Source organism: Muscardinus avellanarius (assembly GCF_963383645.1).
Source record: "Muscardinus avellanarius genome assembly, chromosome: 11".
In the NCBI taxonomy this organism is placed as follows: Eukaryota; Metazoa; Chordata; class Mammalia; order Rodentia; family Gliridae; genus Muscardinus; species Muscardinus avellanarius.
In genome coordinates, this window is record NC_137797.1 from 52,549,555 (window position 1) to 52,569,907 (window position 20,353).

The following is a 20,353-nucleotide window of genomic DNA, read 5'->3' on the forward strand; positions in this document are numbered from 1 at the left end:
TTATGACTGGATTTCATATCCTAATGGGTCAAGTCCCTGGTCTAGAAGCATTAGAGAGGATTCCCTTAACTTCTGCAGCAACTTCCTTAGTTCTTCCTTAGAAAATACCTGATATTAAAAAAGAAAAAAAATTAAGAATGAGAAAAAAGAATACGAACTTATAGTTACCTAATCAATCTGAATAGAAGAAGAAATTCCTTAGGATTTGTTGCCAGAAGCTAGTAAATTCGAGTGGTTCAGGATCTTCAGGCTATTTCTGAGTCAGTCCTTATACTTTAGCTTATCTGTACATATATATTTTCGGAAAAAATGCACATACATTAAAACTGAACTACTTTCAGAAAATCCAAGAACAACTAAATAATGTAAGCATGTCTTCAAAAACTTTAATATCATCACACAACATTATCAATAAAATTAGTAATATTTAAAGCCACAAATGCTCTAAAACTTACCAGATACAGCTTGTGGCGCTCAGAGGAGACCATATCTGCTAGCTGTAGGCATTCCTGATACTGACCAGTACTATGCAATATGGTATGAAGCAAAAAACATAACATTGGCAAACACAGCTTTCTCAGCAAAATCATCTGATGTGTTCTTTCATGGTCTTCTTCAGCATCCTACACACAGACATCAAGTATTCATTTTAACAACTTTAAATACTCTGACAAATAGAAAAGGTAAGTACAAGCCAGGCGTGGTGGTGCACGCTTGTAACCCCAGCATTTGAGACAGGAGGATTGCAGTTCTTGGCCAGCCCCAGCTACTTAGTGAGGCCCTTTGCAACTCAGTGAGACCCCAGTGAGAGAAAGGACGGAACCCTGGGGCATTCTACCTTTAAGAGTTCCAGCGTGTGTGTGTGTGTGTGTGTGTGTGTGTGTGTGTGTGTGTGTGTGTGTGTTTTGCTGGGGACTGAATCCTGGGGCATTCAACCTTTAAGTTAAGGGTTCCAGCCCTTTTGCATTTTTTTGTTTTGAAACAGGTTCTCACTAGGTTGCTGAGAGTCTTGCTAAATTGCTGAGGTTGACTTTGAACCTGCAATCCTTCTTTTTCAGCCTCCCAAGTATTAGCATTACAGGTATGCACTGACACACCCAGCAATCTTGTGTTTTTTAAAAGCTCTAGATCATTTAAATGGTCAGCTCAGGGGTGAAAGCTATTGCTTTTTGCATATATTACCTATATTACTGGGCTTATCAATCTCTCAGTCAAACATATGTTCATAATTAGGTCTAGAATTTTTTCCCCCTCACCTCAAAACTCATAAATACAGATAAAATGCAGAAACACAACATTCTCACTTTAAGGTAAAATTGACAGCACCTTCCAGAACTTTGTTGGTACTGTATCATCCTTATCACTATTAAAAATAAAACCAAGCTGGGCATGGTGTCACAAGCTTGTAATCTATTCAGCAAAAGAACATTTTTTTTTTTTTTTTTTTGGGTACTGGGGATGGAACCCAGGAGTATTCTATCTCTGAGCTACACCTCCAGCCCTAATTTTCTTTATTTTGAGACAGGGTCTCATTGAATTGCAGAGGACCTCACTAAGTAGCTGAGGCTATCTGCGAACCACAATCCTCCCGTTTCACCCTCTCAAATGCTGGGATTACAAGAATGTACCACCACGCCTAGCTAAAAGAACATCTTTAAAAAGACAAAATGTAGCCGGGCATGGTAGCGCACGCTTGTAATCCCCGTGCTTGGGAGGCTGAGACAGGAGGATCACGCAGGTTCGAAGCCAGCCTCAGCTGGTTTAAGAGACCCTGTTTCCAAATAAAATATAAAATAGGTCTGGGAGTATAGCCTGGAGGTAGAAGGCCCCTGGGTTCCATTCCCAGTACCACAAAAAAAAAAAAAAAAAAAAAAAAAAGACATAATGTATCTTTCTTTCTTTCCTTTCTTTTTTTCTCTCTCTCCCCCTCCCTCTCTCCCTCTCTCTTTCTCTCTTTCTTTTTGTGGTACTGGAGATGGAACCCAGGGGCATTCTACCTCTGAGCTACACCCCAGCCCTATTTTTTATTCCTTATTTTGAAACAGGCTCTCACTGAGTTGCAAAGGGCCTCACTAAGTAGCTGAGGGTGTCTACAAATGCGATTTTCCTGCCTCAGGCTCCTGAATTCTGGGATTACAAGTGTGCACCACCACACCTAGCTTGATATAATGTATGTTTTGAAGCTATAAACACTGCACACAGCTTACCTCTCTGACATCTACCATCCAACCTCCATCAACAAATAACAGGACATTGTACATCTTCTCCTTCACATCAGCAGTTAGGGCATCCAAATGTCCTTTCCAAATCCCATAATCCATCTGCAAAACAAACATAAGGCAGATATAATGACAAAATCAATAAATGATGAATTTTTGTTTTGTACTGGGAGCTGAATCCAGGACATTCTACCTCTAAATTACACTCCTAGCCCTTTTTACTTTTTATTTATTTATTATTATTTGTGGTACTGGGGATTCTGCCTTCAAGCTATACCCCCAGCCCAATGTTATTTCTTATTTGGAAACAGGGTCTCACTAGGTTGATGAGAGTCTCACTACTTGCTAAGGTTGTTCTTGAACCTGTGATCCTCCTGTCTCAGCCTCCCAAGTACTAGGATTATAGGCATGCACCACCACACCTGGCATACTTTTTATTTTGAAATAGGACCTCACTAGGTTGATAAGGCTAACCTTGAACATGAGATCCTCCTGTCTCAGACTGCCAAGTACTGGGATTATAGGCATGCAACAACATACCTGGCAAAAATGTATTTTTAAAGTACAAACCTATACATGTGGAACATAATTCTCAAGAGCTGGTATTTCATTCAAACAGATATAAAAATAAATATCAACAAATATCAATAAATGTTAATACTTATTATTAAAATAAGTATCAAAATGCTAACTTTATAAATAAATGTTAATATCATCTGAAGGCTTTTTTCTTTTGGTGATACTAGGAAATTGATCCCAGGGACATACTACCTCTGAGCTATACCTCCAGCTCTATTTTATTTTTTTATTTTGAGAAAGGGTCTCATTAAGTTACCATGTACTAGCCTTGTACCTGCAATCCTCCTGTCTCAGTCTCCAAGTACTGGGATTATAAGTGTGTTATGATTTGATGGGATTTTTCAAGATTAGTTAATTGGCTGGAGAAAAGTAACTGAACAGCCAGCCACGTGTCATTGCACATGCCTATTCTGGAGGCTGAGACAGGAAGACTGCAAGCTGTAGGCCAGCTATGGCAATTTAGTGAGATCCTATCTCAAAATAAAAAATAAGATGGGCTGGGGATGTACCGCAGTGAGTCAAGTGTCCTTGGGATCAATCTCTAGTACCAGAAAAATAAACAAATAATGTGGTATTGGCGATGAAACTCACAGGCATTCTACCTCCAGCCCTATTTCTTATTTATTGCAGTACTGGGGATGGAACCCAGGGACATTCTACCTCCGAGCAACACTGGAGGTCCCAGCACTGGTCTTGCCTCACGGCAGGTTCCGATCCCAACCTTGCTGGCCCCGGCACCGGCCTAACCCCTCAGCTGGCGCCGATCTCTGCCTCGGAAACTTCAGTAGCAGCCTTGCCTCACGGCAGGCTCCGATCCCAGCCTCATTGGCCCTGGCACTGACCTCACCCCTCGGCAGGCTCCAATCCCAGCCTCGAAGGCCCCAGCACCAGCCATACCTCAAGGTAGGCTTGGATCCCGGCCTCGGTGGCCAAGGCACTGGCCTAACCCCTCAGCAGGCTCCTATCCAGGCCTCGGAGGCCCCAGCACTGGCCTTGCCTCACAGCAGGCTCAGATCCCAGCCTTGATGGCCCCGGCACTGGCCTAACCCCTTGGCAGGCTCCAATCCCGGCCTTGCAGGCTCCAGCACTGGCCTAACGCATCAGCTGACTCTGATCCCAACCTCGGAGGCCCCAGCACCGGCCTTGCCTCACACCTGGCTCCGATCCCAGTCTCGTTGACCCCGGCACCGGCCTAACCCCTCGGCAGGCTCCAATCCCAACCTCGGAGACCCAAGTACTGGCCTTGCCTCACGGCAGGCTCTGATCCTTGCCTCACTGGCCCCGGCACTAGCCTAACCCCTCGGCAGGCTTCAATCCCGGTCTCGGAGGCCCCAGCACCAGCCTTGTCTCACAGCAGGTTCTGATCCCAGTTTCGCTGGCCCCGGCACCGGCCTAAACTCTCAGCAGGCTCCGATCCTGTTATTCTTTATTTTTAAAACAGGGTCTTACTAAGTTGCAAGGGGCCTCACTAAGTAATAGCTGAGGCTGTCCCCCAACCACAATCTTCTGGTTTCAGCCTCCCAAATGCTGGGATTACAAGCATGCACCACCACGCTTGGCCTTATTCTTTATTTTGAAACAGGGTCTTGCTGAGTTGCAAAGGGCCTCAGTAAGTTGCTGAGGCTGGCTGAGAATATGCGATCCTCCTGTCTCAGCCTCCCAAGTACTGACATTACAAGCATGCCCCACCATGCCTGGCAAGATGGCTTTTTTTTCAAAGCAGAATATTAACAGGAAAAGCATTTGTTATAAGAGTAGAGCTGCTGGAAAAAAATGGTCTTTTAAAATACTCACTTCATATTTCTTTTCTTTATGTTCATAAGCCACTTTCTCAGTAAAAGTTGCCTGGGGTATCAAAGTAGGTTTTTGTGGAGCTGAATTCATATGCTTAAACCACTCATTAAAGGTTTCATGGGCTTCCTAAAATATAAATAAAAGAAAAAGTTTTCACTTTTCCTGTTGAACAAATATTTTAAAAGGCTTGGTTTTTAGAAATAATTTTGCAACATCAAAATCAAAACTGCTGAGTATTTACTTTCATAAATTCAAAAAATCATTTTGAATGTATATTTAAGTAACAATGTAAATATAGCAATAAACACTAGCAAAAATGTATGTACATATGTATATATATTTTATATGTATTTTTTCCTGACATGTACTACTGTCTCAGTATCCTCATTACAATGTATCTTGACATTTATCACTCTATGAAGTATTTACTTGCCCATCTCCTTTATTACCCTTTGGTATTTAGAGGGGAAAGAATGTTATCCTCAAGTTTAGCCCTACTACTTAGCCCACTATAATCACTTGACTGTTGAATAAATTTTGAATGAATACGCTGTTATTGCAGTCCCAACAAAACTAGAATACTTTGCTTTTCTCAGTTATTACTAAAACCAGAAATACTAAAGTTGAGACAAGTATTCTGAGAATCTTAAGAAAGCATAAGTTCCTTATACTTGTTACATTATCTATATACTTCAATGTATTTCAGGCCAATTTTTTATATAGTATTGTGTGTTTTAGCTATTATACTCTAAGGATCATAATAAATAATTTTTGTCAATATTAAAAAAAAAAATTTCCAGAGTGCGTGCACACTATCAGATCCTGATAAGTAGCCATTAATAGAGAACCACACTAATGAAGACAAAGTCTTGACTTCAGTCCCTTACAAGAGAGATAAGATGAATCAATCACCACTGCTGGAAAAAAAGTTCAAAGTTTGAAAGTGAGCAGAAAAATCATCACAAAGACTGGTTTTATTTTCAGTCTCACCAGATAAGCTCTAATGCACAAATGTTCTCTGATAGCATTATCATCTTCAGCAGGAAGTGGACTTTCCATTCCTTGTTCCTCCCACTGATTATAGATTTCTGCTATAGAATCCTGCGGAATTTTCACAAACACTTCTTTTGCAGCTTCATGCTTTTTTGATGCTGTGAAAAAAAGATATACAAATTTCTTTTTTTTTTTTTTGCTTGTCTAGGGATGGAATCCAGAGACATTTCACCTCCAAGCTACCTCCTGCCCTATTTTTTTGTTCTTTATTTTGAAACGGTCTCACTAAGTTGCAGAGAGCCTCACTAAGTAGCTGAGGCTGACTGCGAACTGTGATCCTCCATTCTCAGCCTCCTGAATGCTGGGATTAAAAGCGTGCACCCCCATGCCTGGCTACAAATTTCAATATATAAAAGCTTCTGGTAATGGTTTCTGAAGGAGTCAGATCATTGATTTGCAGCGAGCCGTCACCATTTCAGACCCCAAGGTACTTCTCTTAAATATTAGAGGTGTCAGTGATCTTAATACCAAATGAGTTGGCTCTTTCCTTATCTCAATGTAACAGACACACAAAAGGATACATTAAATGCAATTACTTTCACAAACTTCTGTATCTTAAAGAAAACAATTACATTTTTCAAAGTCTCAGGGCTAGGAGATTACAGAATATAAAAATGTAACATACCTAAGAATTTTCTCATTATGGCATTGCCTTGTTTCAGTGCTTCTGCCCTCTGTGCTGGGTCAAATACCAACCAGTCAATTACATCGATCTTTAAACGGTCCTCCTGTTCATTTAAGGGGAAAAATAAACATCAATTTATTTAATTTATACTTTTTTTTTTGGTGGTACTGGACTTCCTGGAAACCCTTCTACCTCTGGGCTACACTCCCAGACCTATTTTTATACTTTTATTTGGAAAAAGGGTCTCTTAAGCCAGAGAGGCTGGCTTTGAACCTGCGCGATCCTCCTGTCTCCGCCTCCCAAGTGCAGGGATTACAAGTGTGTGCCACCACACTCGGCTTATTTATTCTTTTAAGGAGAAAAGAAACATCAATTTAATGGGGAAAAGGTACATCAATATTCTGCAAATTAATACTGCATTTTTAGAAAACCTTTTCCCTCAAGTTACATAAAATTACAAAAGAATTCACCTTTTCCTACTTAATAGATCTCTACTAAATTATAAAAAAAACCCACTGGACTATGAAATCTGTAATTATATACTGTATACCCCATTGACTTAACCGTGTGTGTGTGTGTGTGTGTGTGTGTGTGTGTGTGTGAGAGAGAGAGAGAGAGAGAGAGAGAGAGAGAGAGAGAGAGAGATAGAGATAGAGATAGATAGATACTGGCTGAACCCAGGTATATTCTACCACTGAGCTGCACTCCCAGCCCTATTTTATTTATTTCGAAACAGAGCCTTGGTAACTTATGTTGTGCTGGCCACAAACCTATGATCCTTTTTCCTCAGGCTCTCAAGTACTGGGATTACAGGCATACACCATAGGGCCTGGCAACCATGTGATTTATTTTTTGGTGGTACTGGGGGTGGAACCCAGGGGCTTTCTACCTCCGGGCTATACTCCCAGACCTATTTTTTATATTTTATTTGGCAACAGGGTCTCACTAAGTTGCTGAGAGCCTCACTAAGTAGCTAAAGCTGGCTTCAAACTTACGTGATCCTCCTGTCTCAACCTCCCAAGCACTGGGATTACAAGCATGCACCACCATGCCCGGCATGATTTTTTTTTAAAGAGCTACTTAAAAATTGTTTTCTTTCTGCCGGGTGTGGTGGCGCACGCTTATAATCCCCGCATTTGGGAGGCTGAGACAGGAGGATTGCACGGATTCGAAGCCAGCCTTGCTACTTAGTGAGGCTTTCAGCAACTTAGTGAGACCCTGTCTCCAAATAAAATATAAAAAAGGTCTGGGAGTATAGCCTGGAGGTAGAAATCCTCTGGGTTCCATCCCCAGTACCACCACCACCAAAAAAAAAAAAAAGTTTTCTTTCGTAGATATAACTTCTCTTCTGCAAATAGAAGAGTTAGCAACTTAAAAAGTAGCTAGAATTGACTGATAAACAAAAAGCCTGTGCTCAGGTTTCTTCTACTGGGGTGAATTAACATACTTCTTCTACTGGGGTGAATTTCTTCTACTGGGGTGAATTAACAACCTTTTACACAATATTACTATAATTTGCTACCAACTTTCATTAGAAAGGCCTAGGCTGACAAAGAAACTTCTTAAAACAATGCTCTTGCTGGGTGGGAGTGGGGGCAGAAACTAGTATATTTTAAAAGTTCACAGGAACAAGATTAATTATTCGAAGTTACAATACACCTCCACTCCAAATTACCTCAGTAGTGCCAGTATCTAGTGCTGGGGCCAGGTCATGATGACTAAATTCACCATCATCTTTCTTTCGAATGTTCTCAACCACAGTTTTTGTTATTGCTGCAACATCCAAATCTAAAGTTTTTAAAGTCACAAAAAACAAAGAATAATCACTGACCAACTTGAAGGACCACTGTTAAGAGCCAAAATGAAAATTTACCTATACAGTCCAACAGATGATATACTCAGCCACTTTTACCTGCTTCTTTAGCCAGCTCCAGGCAATGGTGGCGTTGTTCAAATTCTGTAACGCCTTCCAAAAATAACGCATATTGGGCAACAGCGAGGTCTTGAGGCAAATGACAAGTATAAAATGCTATGAGATTTGTATGTTTCTCATTTATTAAAAGCTAAAAAATAAAAAAAGATCAAGGGTCAATAAGTTATAAGATCAACAGTGCTTTTTTAAAAGTTTACTTTAAAATTTTAAATATATTAAGGAGAGATTCAAATGGACATGGATTTGTTCTGCTAACCAATAATTTTAAATTCCAAAAATGTATTCAGTTTAATTCAAAGCTATCTTAAGGATTCTGATAACTTTCTTACCACTGAACATTAAAATATTATTCTGATTTTTGTTTTCATTACAATAGCAAAAAAAGGACCAAGCTGTGAATTCTCAAAGTTTACCTGTATGTATGTCTTTAAAACTTCAATAGAAACTTCTTCCTGCATAAGAAAAAAGATAAAACTGCTTATATGTACCAGTAATAAATTTTCTAATAAAAATTCTACTATCAAATCACTTAGTAATTGTATTATTGAACAATAGACACCACGCTATGTATTTGGCAAAGCTCACATACCACCTAATTTTACTGTTCCATAACTCTATGGGTAATTACTGTTGCTGTTCACATTTTAGAGAGGAAGAAACAAAGACCCAGGGAAGTTATATTTACCCAGAATTATACAGGTTGAAGTTGCTAGGTAAGGATGTAAATGCAAGATTCTTACTCCAAGCAAGGTGTGGTGGTGCACACCTATAATCCCAGTATTTGGGAGGCTGATACACAAGGATCACAGATTTGAGGTCAGGCTCAGCAACATAGCAAGAATCTTAGCAACCTAGCAATACTCCATTTCCAAATAAAAATTAAAATAGGACAATGGGTGTATCTTGAAAGTAGCAAGCCCCTGAGTTTAATCCCCATTACCACCAAAACAAACTCTTACTCCAAAGCTCAGGCTTGCAACTATTCTATCATTCTGCCTCCACTTGTACTCTGATCAAATGTTATCATTTTGGAAAAAAGAAACAAACCAGGTGTAGTAGCACACACCTGTAATCCTAACTACTCAAGAGAAGGCCATTGTAGAAGGATCACGAGTTCAAGGCCAGCCTGTGTACTGTACCAGTCTTAAAATAAAAAGGGCTGGGGGTGTTGCTCTGTGGGAGTGTTTGCCTAGCATGTGTGAGGCCCTGGGCTCAATCCCTGATTACATCCCCACTCTCCAAAAGAGAAAAGAAAGGCTCAGAGTTTCACATAGAACTTAGTCTGACTCAGTAGATTTAGTTGATTGATTTAAAGTTGGATACCAAAAAGGATTAAGTTCTTCTTTTTTTTGTTTTTTTGGTGGTACTGGGGGTGGAACCCAGAAGCTTTCTACCTCCAGGCTATACTCCCAGACCCATTTATATTTTATTTTGGAAACAGGGTTTCACTAAGTTGCTGAGAGTCTCACTAAGTAGCTGAGGCTGGCTTCGAACCTGTGCGATCCTCCTGTCTCAGCCTCCCAAGCGCGGGGATATCATTGGGTGACCATAAGAAATTATACAGAAGATTTCTACACACTATCATTTATAGAAAACAATAAAATGGAACATATTTTCCTGATGATAGATATACAGCATTAACCCTGGAGAAAGGATAAATTATTCTCTTTTATTTACTTTGGTCTGTAGTCCCAGAGTACGGAAAAACAAAATGAGATGAGTCATAAAGCGGAGGAGGTGTCCAGGTAGATTGCTTCTGCTTTTGGAAAGCCATTTGCTAAACTCATCCATCAGTCCTACAAGCCGTCAAAGCAAAAATTTAGCAATAGCAATAAAATCAGAAAGAGAGAAATAAACATTCGCCCCAGTCCTAAAGTGCTATTAAATCACTGCCTCATTGTTAGAAGCCATCAAATAACCCTCTATTTCCTCTTAAACAGACTCTGGGTTAAATTCAAACTTAACAATTAAGTAAACAGTGACATTCAAATAGGTAGATATTTATAAAGATTCAAAAATGTAGTGCGGCAGATGTATTGTTTTGATACCTTTTATAAAAAATCACTTAAGAAAGTAACAAAGTAAAACAAGTATCTCACCATCAATGTCGCCCAGGATAAGAAATTTTTGAACTATATGATAATGTTCTTGATTCTCTTCTAGAACTCTCTGAAAAAAAATTTTACATTTTCCATAAATTTTCCAGTGGTCATTCTGAAGTATGTACTTATTGTCAAACAAAAATGTTGCCAGGCGTGGTGGCGCACGCTTGTAATCCCCACGCTTTGGAAGCGGAGACAGGAGGATCGCACAGGTTCGAAGCCAGCCTCTCTGGCTTAAGAGACCGTTTCCAAATAAAAATATTAAATAGGTCTGGGAGTGTAGTCCAGAGGTAGAAGGGTTTCCAGGAACCCCAGTACCACCAAAAACAAAAACAAAAAAATATCAAACTTCTAAAGGAATATATATAAAGTTGGAAATCAAGGACCTTAGTAAGATGAGAACAAAATAAATAAGAGAAGGATACTGCCTTTGGAATATACTCAAGGCTAACAGATCTAAGACTAAAAAAACATGAAAATTATAGCAATTTAATTTCTCAGAATGCTACTAAAATCTTATCGTTTGCAGGGCGTGGTGGCACAGGTTATAATCCCAGTACTTGGGAGGCTGAGACAGAAGGATCACAGGTTCACGGCCAACTGCAGCTATTTTGTGAGGCCCTTCACAACTCAGACCCTGTTTCAAAATAAAGAATAAAAATATATGGCTGGGGTGTAGCTTGGAGGGAGAATGCCCCTGGGTTCAAACCTCAGTCCCACAAACACAAGTATTATCTTTTATATTTTAACACTTCTGTAGATCAGAAAGGAAGGACCCAAGCGACTTGTGCAAAATAAACTTTCAGCTATGGTGCACAACAGTTTAACGTTTATTTATTATTCCACATATATTAACAAGTTCATAGCCAGGGATGGTGGCATGTCCCTGTAATGCCAGTACTTGAGAGGCTGAAACAGGAGGATTGCAGGTTCAAGACCAGCCTCAGCAACTTAGTGAGACCCTGTTTCAAACAAAATTTAAAAAGCTGGGGATGTAGTTCTGAGATAGTATGCCTCTGGGTTCAATCCCTAGTACCAAAAACAATAATAAAACAAAACAATTTCATATTAACATTTACCTTTTTATCAGTAGCTTGAAGTTCCTCAAAAACCTTTTCTAAGGTCCAACTTAAAAAAAATAGAAAAGGGATAGATATTAACAATATGAGAAAGATCTGTAAAATAAAACTTCAAAGCACATGTAAATCACCATGAATAGGAAAAAATCATCACACTCACTTTGCTTCTAAATACTCTCTTGGGAGTTCTTCAGTTACATCCAAAGTCATGACTGATGTCCGGATCTCCTGTTCCACTAGGCTGTCCACCATTACCCGGAAGTATGCCCATACTGTGTCCTCCCATGTGTCACAGGCAGGAAGAAGCTTTTCCCCCATTCCAAAGCAGAAACACACAGAAATATTAAACAACAACAAAAAAAAAAAAGAAAGAAAAAAAGAAAAGCAATTACATCCATTGATATGGACCATAAAGTCACTTTATAATAAAACAAAACACCATAGGTTAAAAGAAATACCACCAGGTCAGATGTGGTGGCACATGCCTCGAATCCCAGTACTTGGAAGGCTTAGACAGCAGGATGGCAGGTTCAAAGCCAGCCTCAGCAACTTAGTAACAAGCTATACCCCACACCTTTAATGTTTTGTTTTGTTTCTGGAAACAGCCTCACTGGGTTGCTGTCACCAGCTTCAAAAGAACTTGTGATTCTTCTGTCTCCGCCTCCTAAGTACTTGAATTACAGGCACGAAGCGCCATTGCCTGGCTGATAGCATTTCAAATGATTATTATAGCATATCTCAAAATAACTATAAAATGTAAAGGGTGGAAGAAGTCATGAGAAACACACACATACATAAGGCAACCTGAACAACCACTGTGCCTTAATGGTACATTTCTGGATATAGCTTTTGGTATTAAAAGTTCAATAAACATGTTTTGTAACTGAGAATTTTTAGAAATTAATGTCTGATTTCTTTCGTTAAAAACATGCATATGTGGGAGCAAATTACACATAGCACAAGTCACTATTCTGTTTCAGGATTTTCTCTGTGACTGCACTTTTAGAAAGTAGCCTCAGCCGGGCGTGGTGGCGCACGCTTGTAATCCCAGCATTTGGGAGGCTGAGACCTGGAGGATCGCGGTTCACGGACAGCCTCAGCTACTTAGTGAGGCCCTCTGCAACTCAGTGAGACCCGGTTTCAAAATAAAGAATAAAAAATAGGGCAGGGGGTGTAGCCCGGAGGTCGAATGCCCCTGGGTTCCATCCCCAGACCCGCAAAAAAAAAAAAAAAAAAAAAAAAAAGAAAGTAGTCTCAGTTTAAGCTGGGTGTGGTGGTGTGCACTTGTAATCCCAGCATTCAGGAGGCTGAGACTGGAGGACTGTGGTTCGCAGATAGCCTCAGCTACTTAGTGAGGCCCTCTGCAAAATAAAGAAAAAAAAAATACGGCAGGGGGTGTAGTTTGGAGGTAGAATGCCCCTGGGTTCCATCCCCAGAACCGCAAAAAAAAAAAAAAAAAAAAAGTAGCCTCAGTTTGTAAAATTTGTTGTATACAATTAGAATTATTATATGCATCTGGTTTTATTTCACAGAAAAAATACTAAAAGATTTTACATACCTGTTTGAGATTTCCACTTAAAGCTGCATAAATTGCTCTCTCGTATCTATTAAAAAGCTCCTAAAATACAATGAATATAAAGAAAGATTTGAAGTACTGTTTTTATTATGTTAATTTTCCTCATAATTTATCATTTTGCAATTTTGTCTAAAGAATCAAGACTGAAACTATTCACTTGATAGTTTTAAACTTCAGTAAAAATCTAGTGCTGTAATAAGAGGTAACGCTTAGTTTGATACTTAAGTCTACAGGAAAAAGTCACACATTTAAATTTCAAATACAGGGTGAAGTGGGGCATGGTGGCACACTCCTACAATCTTAGTACTTGGGATGCTGAAATAAAATGATCACAAGTTCACAGCCAGCCTCAGCAATTTAGCATTGTCCTATTTCAAAACAAACAAACAAACAAACAAACAAACAAATAAATAAATATGAGACTGGGAGGTATAGCTTGGAGGTAGAATGCCCCTAGGTTCAAGTCCCAGTACCACCAAAAAAAAAAAAAAATCAAAACTAAACAAAACAAACCAGGGTGAAAGCAGAACCTATTTTATTGGATGTTTTGATAATCTTAAATTGTAGCTCCAGAGCTGCATATGTGTTTTCTCCTAGTAAATCTCATAAGAACATGATAGTTTTATGATGCTGACCTAAGAACAACGTCAAATCTGCATGCATCAGATCCGGGATAGTGGCAGACGCTTGTAATCCCAGCATTCGGGAGGCTGAGACTGGAGGACCGCGGTTCACGGCCAGCCTCAGCTACTGAGTGAGGCCCTCTGCAACTTAATGAGACCCTCTTTCAAAATAAATAAAAAACAGGGTTGGGCGAGCCGGGCGTGGTGGCGCACGCTTGTAATCCCCGCGCTTGGGAGGCAGAAACAGGAGGATCGCGCTGGTTCGGAGCCAGCCTCGCTGGCTTAAGAGACCTTGTTTCCAAATTAAAATATAAAAATAGGTCTGGGAGTGTAGCCCGGACGTAGAAAGGCTTCCAGGAACCCCAGTACCACCAAAAAAAACCAAAAAAAAAAACAGGGTTGGGCATGTTGCTCAGAGGTAGAATGCCCCTGGGTTCCATCCCCAGTAAAACACACACACACACACACACACACACACACACACACACACACACACACACACCAGGTTGCAACTGATCCCCAAGTAGAATTAATTTTATTTACTTGATTACCTCATTTTAGTTTTGGAGTTCTGTTGATGGCATTTCTGACTTTATTGTCATCCAAACAAGAGACTTCAGAGACACTAAATAACTGAGTCTAGCTCTATCATCTGTGTCCAATTACTGATCCTGACCAGTCTTGCTCCCTTTCTTTCCATTCCCATTAATAATATTCAAAGACAGGCTCTTATTTAGTAGCTGAATAAGTTAGGCTCCTAATTACTTTCTCAGCCTTTAGTCCTATTTTTTCAACTGCCATACTAATCTTAAGACACTGCTACCATATGCCTCCAAGCTTCTGCAACCCTTCTGACAACAAATTCAACAAATAAATTTTAGGTCTTCTTCACAATGAAGCCCCAAATTTATGACAGTATTTACTAATTATTTGACGGATATAAATGTGTGCTATTTTTGCTGACATTTAACCTTTTCATGTGTATGTATGTGGCACTAGGGACTGAACTCAGGGGTACTCTACTTGACCTCTATTCCCAGCCCAATTTTATTGTTTTATTATTTATTTACTTATTTGCAGTACTGGGGATGGAACCCAGGGTCATTCTACCTCTGAGTGACACCTCCTGCACTAAGTTTTTATTCTTTTTTTTTTTTTTAAGATTTAAAGAAGTTTATTAAAAAGATAGAAATACAGAAAATAGAAATACAGAAAATAGTTACAGCTCCATGCCAAAATGGCATGAGGGGGAGGGTGGCCCGGGCCAACAACCCCCTTTTTTTTAAATTTAATTTTATTTTTTTGGGTGGTACTGGGGATGGAACCCTTCTACCTCCGGGCTACACTCCCAGACCTATTTTATATTTTTTATTTGGAAACAGGATCTCTTAAGCCAGCGAGGCTGGCTTCGAACCTGCGTGATCCTCCTGTCTCCACCTCCTAAGCGTGGGGACTGTAAGTGTCTGCCAGCATGCTCGGCTATTCTTTGTTTTTGAAACAAGGTCTCACTGAGTTGCAAAGGGCCTCACAAGTAGCTAAGGCTGTCCGCGAACTGCTATCCTCCTCGGTCTCCGCCTCCCAAATGCTGGGATTACAAGCATGTGCCACCACGCCTGGCTTTGTTTTATTTTAAAACAGGGTCTCATTAAGTTGCTGAGGCTGGCCTCAAACCTGTTATCCTCCTGCCTCAGCCTCTCAAGTACTGGGATTCCATGAGTATGCTACCACATCCGGATGACTTTTTACCTTTTTATAGATCACTGTGAAGTTTTAAAGTATTATTCTATTAACTCCATTTCCCTATAAGTCCTGTGAGTGTCTGCTCAATTCTGTGTGTTGTAGTGACTTTTAGTACTGCATACGCCATGTCCTAATAGAATGGACTGAATCTCTTTTTATATGCATCCTACCTAGAATTCCTTCTTGTTTTCATTCCTAATAACTCAAATCCTGTTAATTTTGAAAAGTTCAATTCAGTGTTAGAGCGCTTGCCTAGCATGCACAAGTCTGATCCCCAACACTATGTGGGGAAAAGAAAAAGTTCAATTCAACCACTCAACCATCTCTCATAGAAGGAAGCCAGCTTTAAGCTCTAGTCCAATGCTTTTTCTCTTTGGTCCAATTCTTTTTCCCATTTGATACTCATATATATATTTTATTTATTTATTTTTTTTTGCAGGTCTGGGGATGGAACCCAGGGGCATTTGACCTCCGAGCTACACCCCCTGCCCAATTTTTTATTCTTTATTTTGAAACCGGGTCTCACTGAGTTGCGGAGGGCCTAAGTAGCTGAGGCTGTCCGCGAACCGAGATCCGCAGGTCTCAGCCTCCCAAATGCTAGGATTACAAGCGTGCGCCACCACGCCCAGCTTATATTTTTAATTATTATTTGGTGTCTGATAAGTAATTAAACTTATTCTTCAATTTCACTAGAACTTCTTTGAAAATAGGAATGTTAGTCTCATGTTACTGTGTTTCACAGATTCTCAGAAGGAATTCACTTAATTAAACGGAAATAAAAAAAATCAGTATCAATGAATATTTTATATCTCTTACATCTTCTGCCATTCTCCAACAACTAATTTTCCAAATGCGTCTATATGGATTCCCTTCAACAGGTTCTAATTCTGTTCCTATAAAAGAACAAAAAAAAATTGTCATTTAGAATGAGATCTTATTTCAATTCTTTTTTTTTTTTTTGGTGGTACTGGGGGTGGAACCCAGGGGCCTCCTCCGGGCTACACTCCTAGACCTATTTTTTTTAATATATTTTATTTGGAAACAGGGTCTCTTAAGCCAGTGAAGCTGGCTTTGAATCAGCGCGATCCTCCTGTCTCCGCCTCCCAAGCACAGGGATTACAAGCGTGTGCCACCACGCCCAGTGTTATTTAAATTATTTCTAAAAAGAAGAACTATAGTTTACAAAGATTGGTATTTTGAGCTAAATACCTTTACCCCCAACCCTTAGAATAAAATCTACTCAAATACCTCCATTAACATTGGGGTCATGATACAGTTTCCAGCCTTCAAGTGTTGCAGCTCTCCATGCCTGACCACAACGTTTACAGAGTCGCTGTGCCTTCAGAAACAAGGAAGAACAGTCAGTACCAAGAAGTACTTGTGCCTCACGGTAAAGCATGAGTTGACAAGACTGGATGACTTATGGCACAAGTGTTACAGAGGACAACACCGGCGATTAGTAATACATTTCACTTTACCAACGTACACGTGTTTCTGTGGTTTCTTCCTTTGTTTTACTAACAATCCCTTTTTTTCTGTGATTTTAGACATTAATAGGTTCCCATGGCACCCACTGGAATTTAATTCTGCTAGAAACAAATGGAGCTAAAGAGACTGATGACTCATGATTCATATAAAACTTTACCAACACTGCTAATCTCTATAATGACCAGAGTGCTACTGCTCATTTAGTCTACTGATACTCAACATGACCCCCCCAAAAAAATGAGGCCAACAGAGAGGTCACTTGCCTAAATAGTCCAGAGTTACTTTGAACTCTTAAAACTGAGTAGAAGTAACAAGATATACCTATGGTATACAGAGTAATATAGAGAGCCAAAATGTGATTTGTTGATGAATTATTTAATAGAGTTGTACAAACCAGAGTGTTTTGCTCTCTTATGTAATATGCATTTTATCACTGGAAATGTTCAACAAGAACGATAAAGAATGTGATATGAAATTACTGGATGGAAGGAACATACTAGGTGGCAACAAAGATCTCTTCCAACTTAAAAGTCTATGGCTCTTTGAAACTGAATAAGCAGAGTATCATGCGATTTACCTCTTCTGTCATTCCAGCACGAATTAGAGTGAAAAGATATTTTAGTAATCTAACTTCATCTTCTCTATCCAGATCATCGAGTGGCATTTTCTGTCTTATGGGAGCATCAGGGTCCTATAAAAGCAAATAACCAAATTAAAAAAAAAATAAACCTTTTAGAGCCGAGTGTGGTGGCACGTGCTTCTAATCCCAGCATTTGGGGGACCGAGACAAGAGGATCACGGTTCAAGGACAGCCTCAGCTCCTTAGTGAAGCTGTTTGGAACTCAGTGAGACCCTGTTTCAAAATAAAGAATAAAAATTATGTCTGGGGGTGTAGCTCGAAGGTAGAAGCCCCTGGGTTCAATCCCTAGTACTGCAAAAATAAATAAATAAATAATCTTTTAGAGCCGGGTGTGGTGGCACGTGCTTGTAATCTCAGCATTTGGGAGGCTGAGACAAAAGGATCACAGTTCATGGACAGCTTCAGCTGCTTAGTGAGGCCCTTTGCAACTCAGTAAAAATCCTATTTCAAAATAAAAAATAAACGCCGGGCGTGGTGGTGCACACCTGTAATCCCAGCATTCAGGAGGCTGAGACCAGAGGATTGCGGTTTGCGGACAGCCTCAGCTACTTAGTGAGGCCCTCTGCAACTCAGTGAGACCTGGTTTCAAAATAAAGAATAAAAAATAAGGCAGAAGGTGTAGCTTGGAGGTCAAATGCCCCTGGGTTCCATCCTAGACCCACAGAAAGAAAGAAAGAAAGAAAGAAAGAAAGAAAGAAAGAAAGAAAGAAAGAAAGAAAGAAAGAAAGGAAGGAAGGAAGGAAGGAAGGAAGGAAGGAAGAGCTGGGGGTGGAGCTCAGAGGTAGAATGCCCCTAGGTTGCATCCCCAGTACTGAAAAAAATAAACTAAAATAAACTTATTTATTTATTTAGTGTATGGTATTGGGGTTCAAACTCAGGGGGCATTCTACCCCTGAACTACAATCCAGCCCTACTTTTTTATTTTGCAACAGGGTCTGGCTAGATTGATGATAGTCTCACTACTTGCTGAGCTATCCCGGAACCTGCAATCTTCCTGTCTCAGTTCCCCAGTACTGGGATTACAGGCGTACAACACCACACACAATTTAAATCTTTTTTTTTTTTTTTTTTTGGTGGTATTGCGGGTGGAACGCAGGGGCTTCTCTCTTTTCTACCTCTGGGCTATACACCCAGACCTATTTTATAATTTATTTGGAAACAGGGTCTCACTAAGTTGCTGAGAGCCTCACTCAGTAGCTGAGGCTGGCTTCGAATCTGTGTGATCTTCCTGTCTCAGCCTCCCAAGTGCTGGAATTACAATCATGCGCCACCACGCCCAGCTAACTTAAATCTTTTATACATACATTTATTTATGTTGGAGGGCATTGCGCATGCTATGTAAATGTTCTACCACAGAGCTATCTCCGTGGCCTATACTTACTTACTTACTTACTTTATTTATTTATTTATTTATTTATTTGCAGTACTGGGAGTGGAAACCAGGGGCATTCTACCTCTGAGCTACACCCCCCAGTCCTATTTTTTATTTTTTATATTCAAACAGGATCACACTAAGTTGCAAAGGGCCTCACTTAAGTAGTAGCTGAGGCTGTCCCCGATCCACAATCCTCCTGTCTCAACTCCCAAATGCAGGGATTACAAGTGTGCACCACCATGCCCGGCTTGGCCAAAGTAATTCTAAACAAACAGTTCTACATGGTGGACAACACAGAGGAAAAACTAAGGGAATCTATTCCATGACTAAAAAGTGTTTAGCTGGCACTTTCTGAAAGCATACAGAAAGAGACAATTTTTTTTTTTAGGGGCACTGGAGACGGAACTCAGGGGCATTCTACCTCCAAGCGACACCCCTAGCCCTGTTTTTATTTTTTATTTTGAAACAGGGTCTCAGTGATATGCAAATGGTACCAAATGAAATTTTATGAATTTTTTCAGTTGCTACTTATTTCTCTCACTTGCACTATAAACATTTTACATGCCTTTAGAAGTTTTTATTTCTGAAAAAGTTCAGCTCTTATTCTTTTTGAATCCACTATTATTCATTCATTTGTATAATAAAAAAAAAATCTTTCTAACCTTTCTAACCTAAGTAGCTGAAGCTGGTTTCAAACTTGTACAATCCTCCTGTCTCAGCCTCCCAAATGCTGGGATTACAAGCATGCGCCAACATGGCCAGCTTAAACAGGTTTCTAATAAGTTAAAAACCCCTAAAATAGTTATTCTTGCCTGCTACCTTCCATTTTTTTTTTTTTTTTTTTAATACTGGGTATTGAACTCAGGGGCCTTCTAACTCTGATCTATATGCCCAGACCTATTTTTTATTTTGAAACAAGGTCTCATGAGTTGCACAGGCTGGCCTTAAATCTGTGGATCCTCCTGATTCAGTATCCCAAGTACTGGGATTACAGTCATGTGTCACCATGCCCGAACACTCCATGTGTTTTTAAACATTTAGTATAATATACTACCTTTATTTTAGCAACAAATAGCACATACAATCCACATGAAAAATTTCAAACAAAAAGTTATTTTAATATTAAAAAAGTAATTATTCTAAATGTTACTGAGTATATGGTAGCATGAAGATCAATTCATTCAGAAAACAGGCCGGGCGTGGTGGCGCACACTTGTAATCCCTGCGCTTGGGATGCGGAGACAGGAGGATTGCGCAGGTTCGCAGCCAGCCTCAGCTACTTAGTGAGGCTCTCAGCAACTTAGTGAGACCCTGTTTCCAAATAAAATATAAAAAAGGTCTGGGAGTATAGCTCAGAGGTAGAAAGCCTCTGGGTTCCACCCCCAGTACCACCAAAAAAAAAAAAAAAAAAACAAAAAACCCAGACTGTATCAGAGGCCAATTGGCTGCTTTCACAAATATTTTGCAGACACAATCATTTGTTTTAGAATGTGGTCTCTTTCTGGCAAAAAGAAACCACCACGTTCT

At 39.9% G+C, this 20,353-nt stretch overlaps 1 protein-coding gene across 1 annotated transcript in view; it reads right to left on the reverse strand.

The window, feature by feature from the left end:
- The window catches only part of NUP107 (nucleoporin 107), a gene marked incomplete at its 3' end in the record, with an annotated part of 41,873 nt that continues 21,520 nt past the window's right edge, over positions 1–20,353 (reverse strand). The window contains exons 10-26 of the mRNA XM_080705151.1: positions 17,389–17,502; positions 16,572–16,662; positions 16,140–16,216; positions 12,943–13,002; positions 11,545–11,690; positions 11,385–11,433; positions 10,303–10,372; positions 9,881–9,999; positions 8,617–8,655; positions 8,183–8,333; positions 7,946–8,058; positions 6,271–6,373; positions 5,583–5,743; positions 4,593–4,718; positions 2,208–2,321; positions 456–623; positions 1–108 (exon numbers count right to left, since the gene is read on the reverse strand). Coding sequence (XP_080561277.1) covers positions 1–108; positions 456–623; positions 2,208–2,321; positions 4,593–4,718; positions 5,583–5,743; positions 6,271–6,373; positions 7,946–8,058; positions 8,183–8,333; positions 8,617–8,655; positions 9,881–9,999; positions 10,303–10,372; positions 11,385–11,433; positions 11,545–11,690; positions 12,943–13,002; positions 16,140–16,216; positions 16,572–16,662; positions 17,389–17,502 — 1,809 coding nt within the window. The remainder of the gene's footprint in view (positions 109–455; positions 624–2,207; positions 2,322–4,592; positions 4,719–5,582; positions 5,744–6,270; positions 6,374–7,945; positions 8,059–8,182; positions 8,334–8,616; positions 8,656–9,880; positions 10,000–10,302; positions 10,373–11,384; positions 11,434–11,544; positions 11,691–12,942; positions 13,003–16,139; positions 16,217–16,571; positions 16,663–17,388; positions 17,503–20,353) is intronic.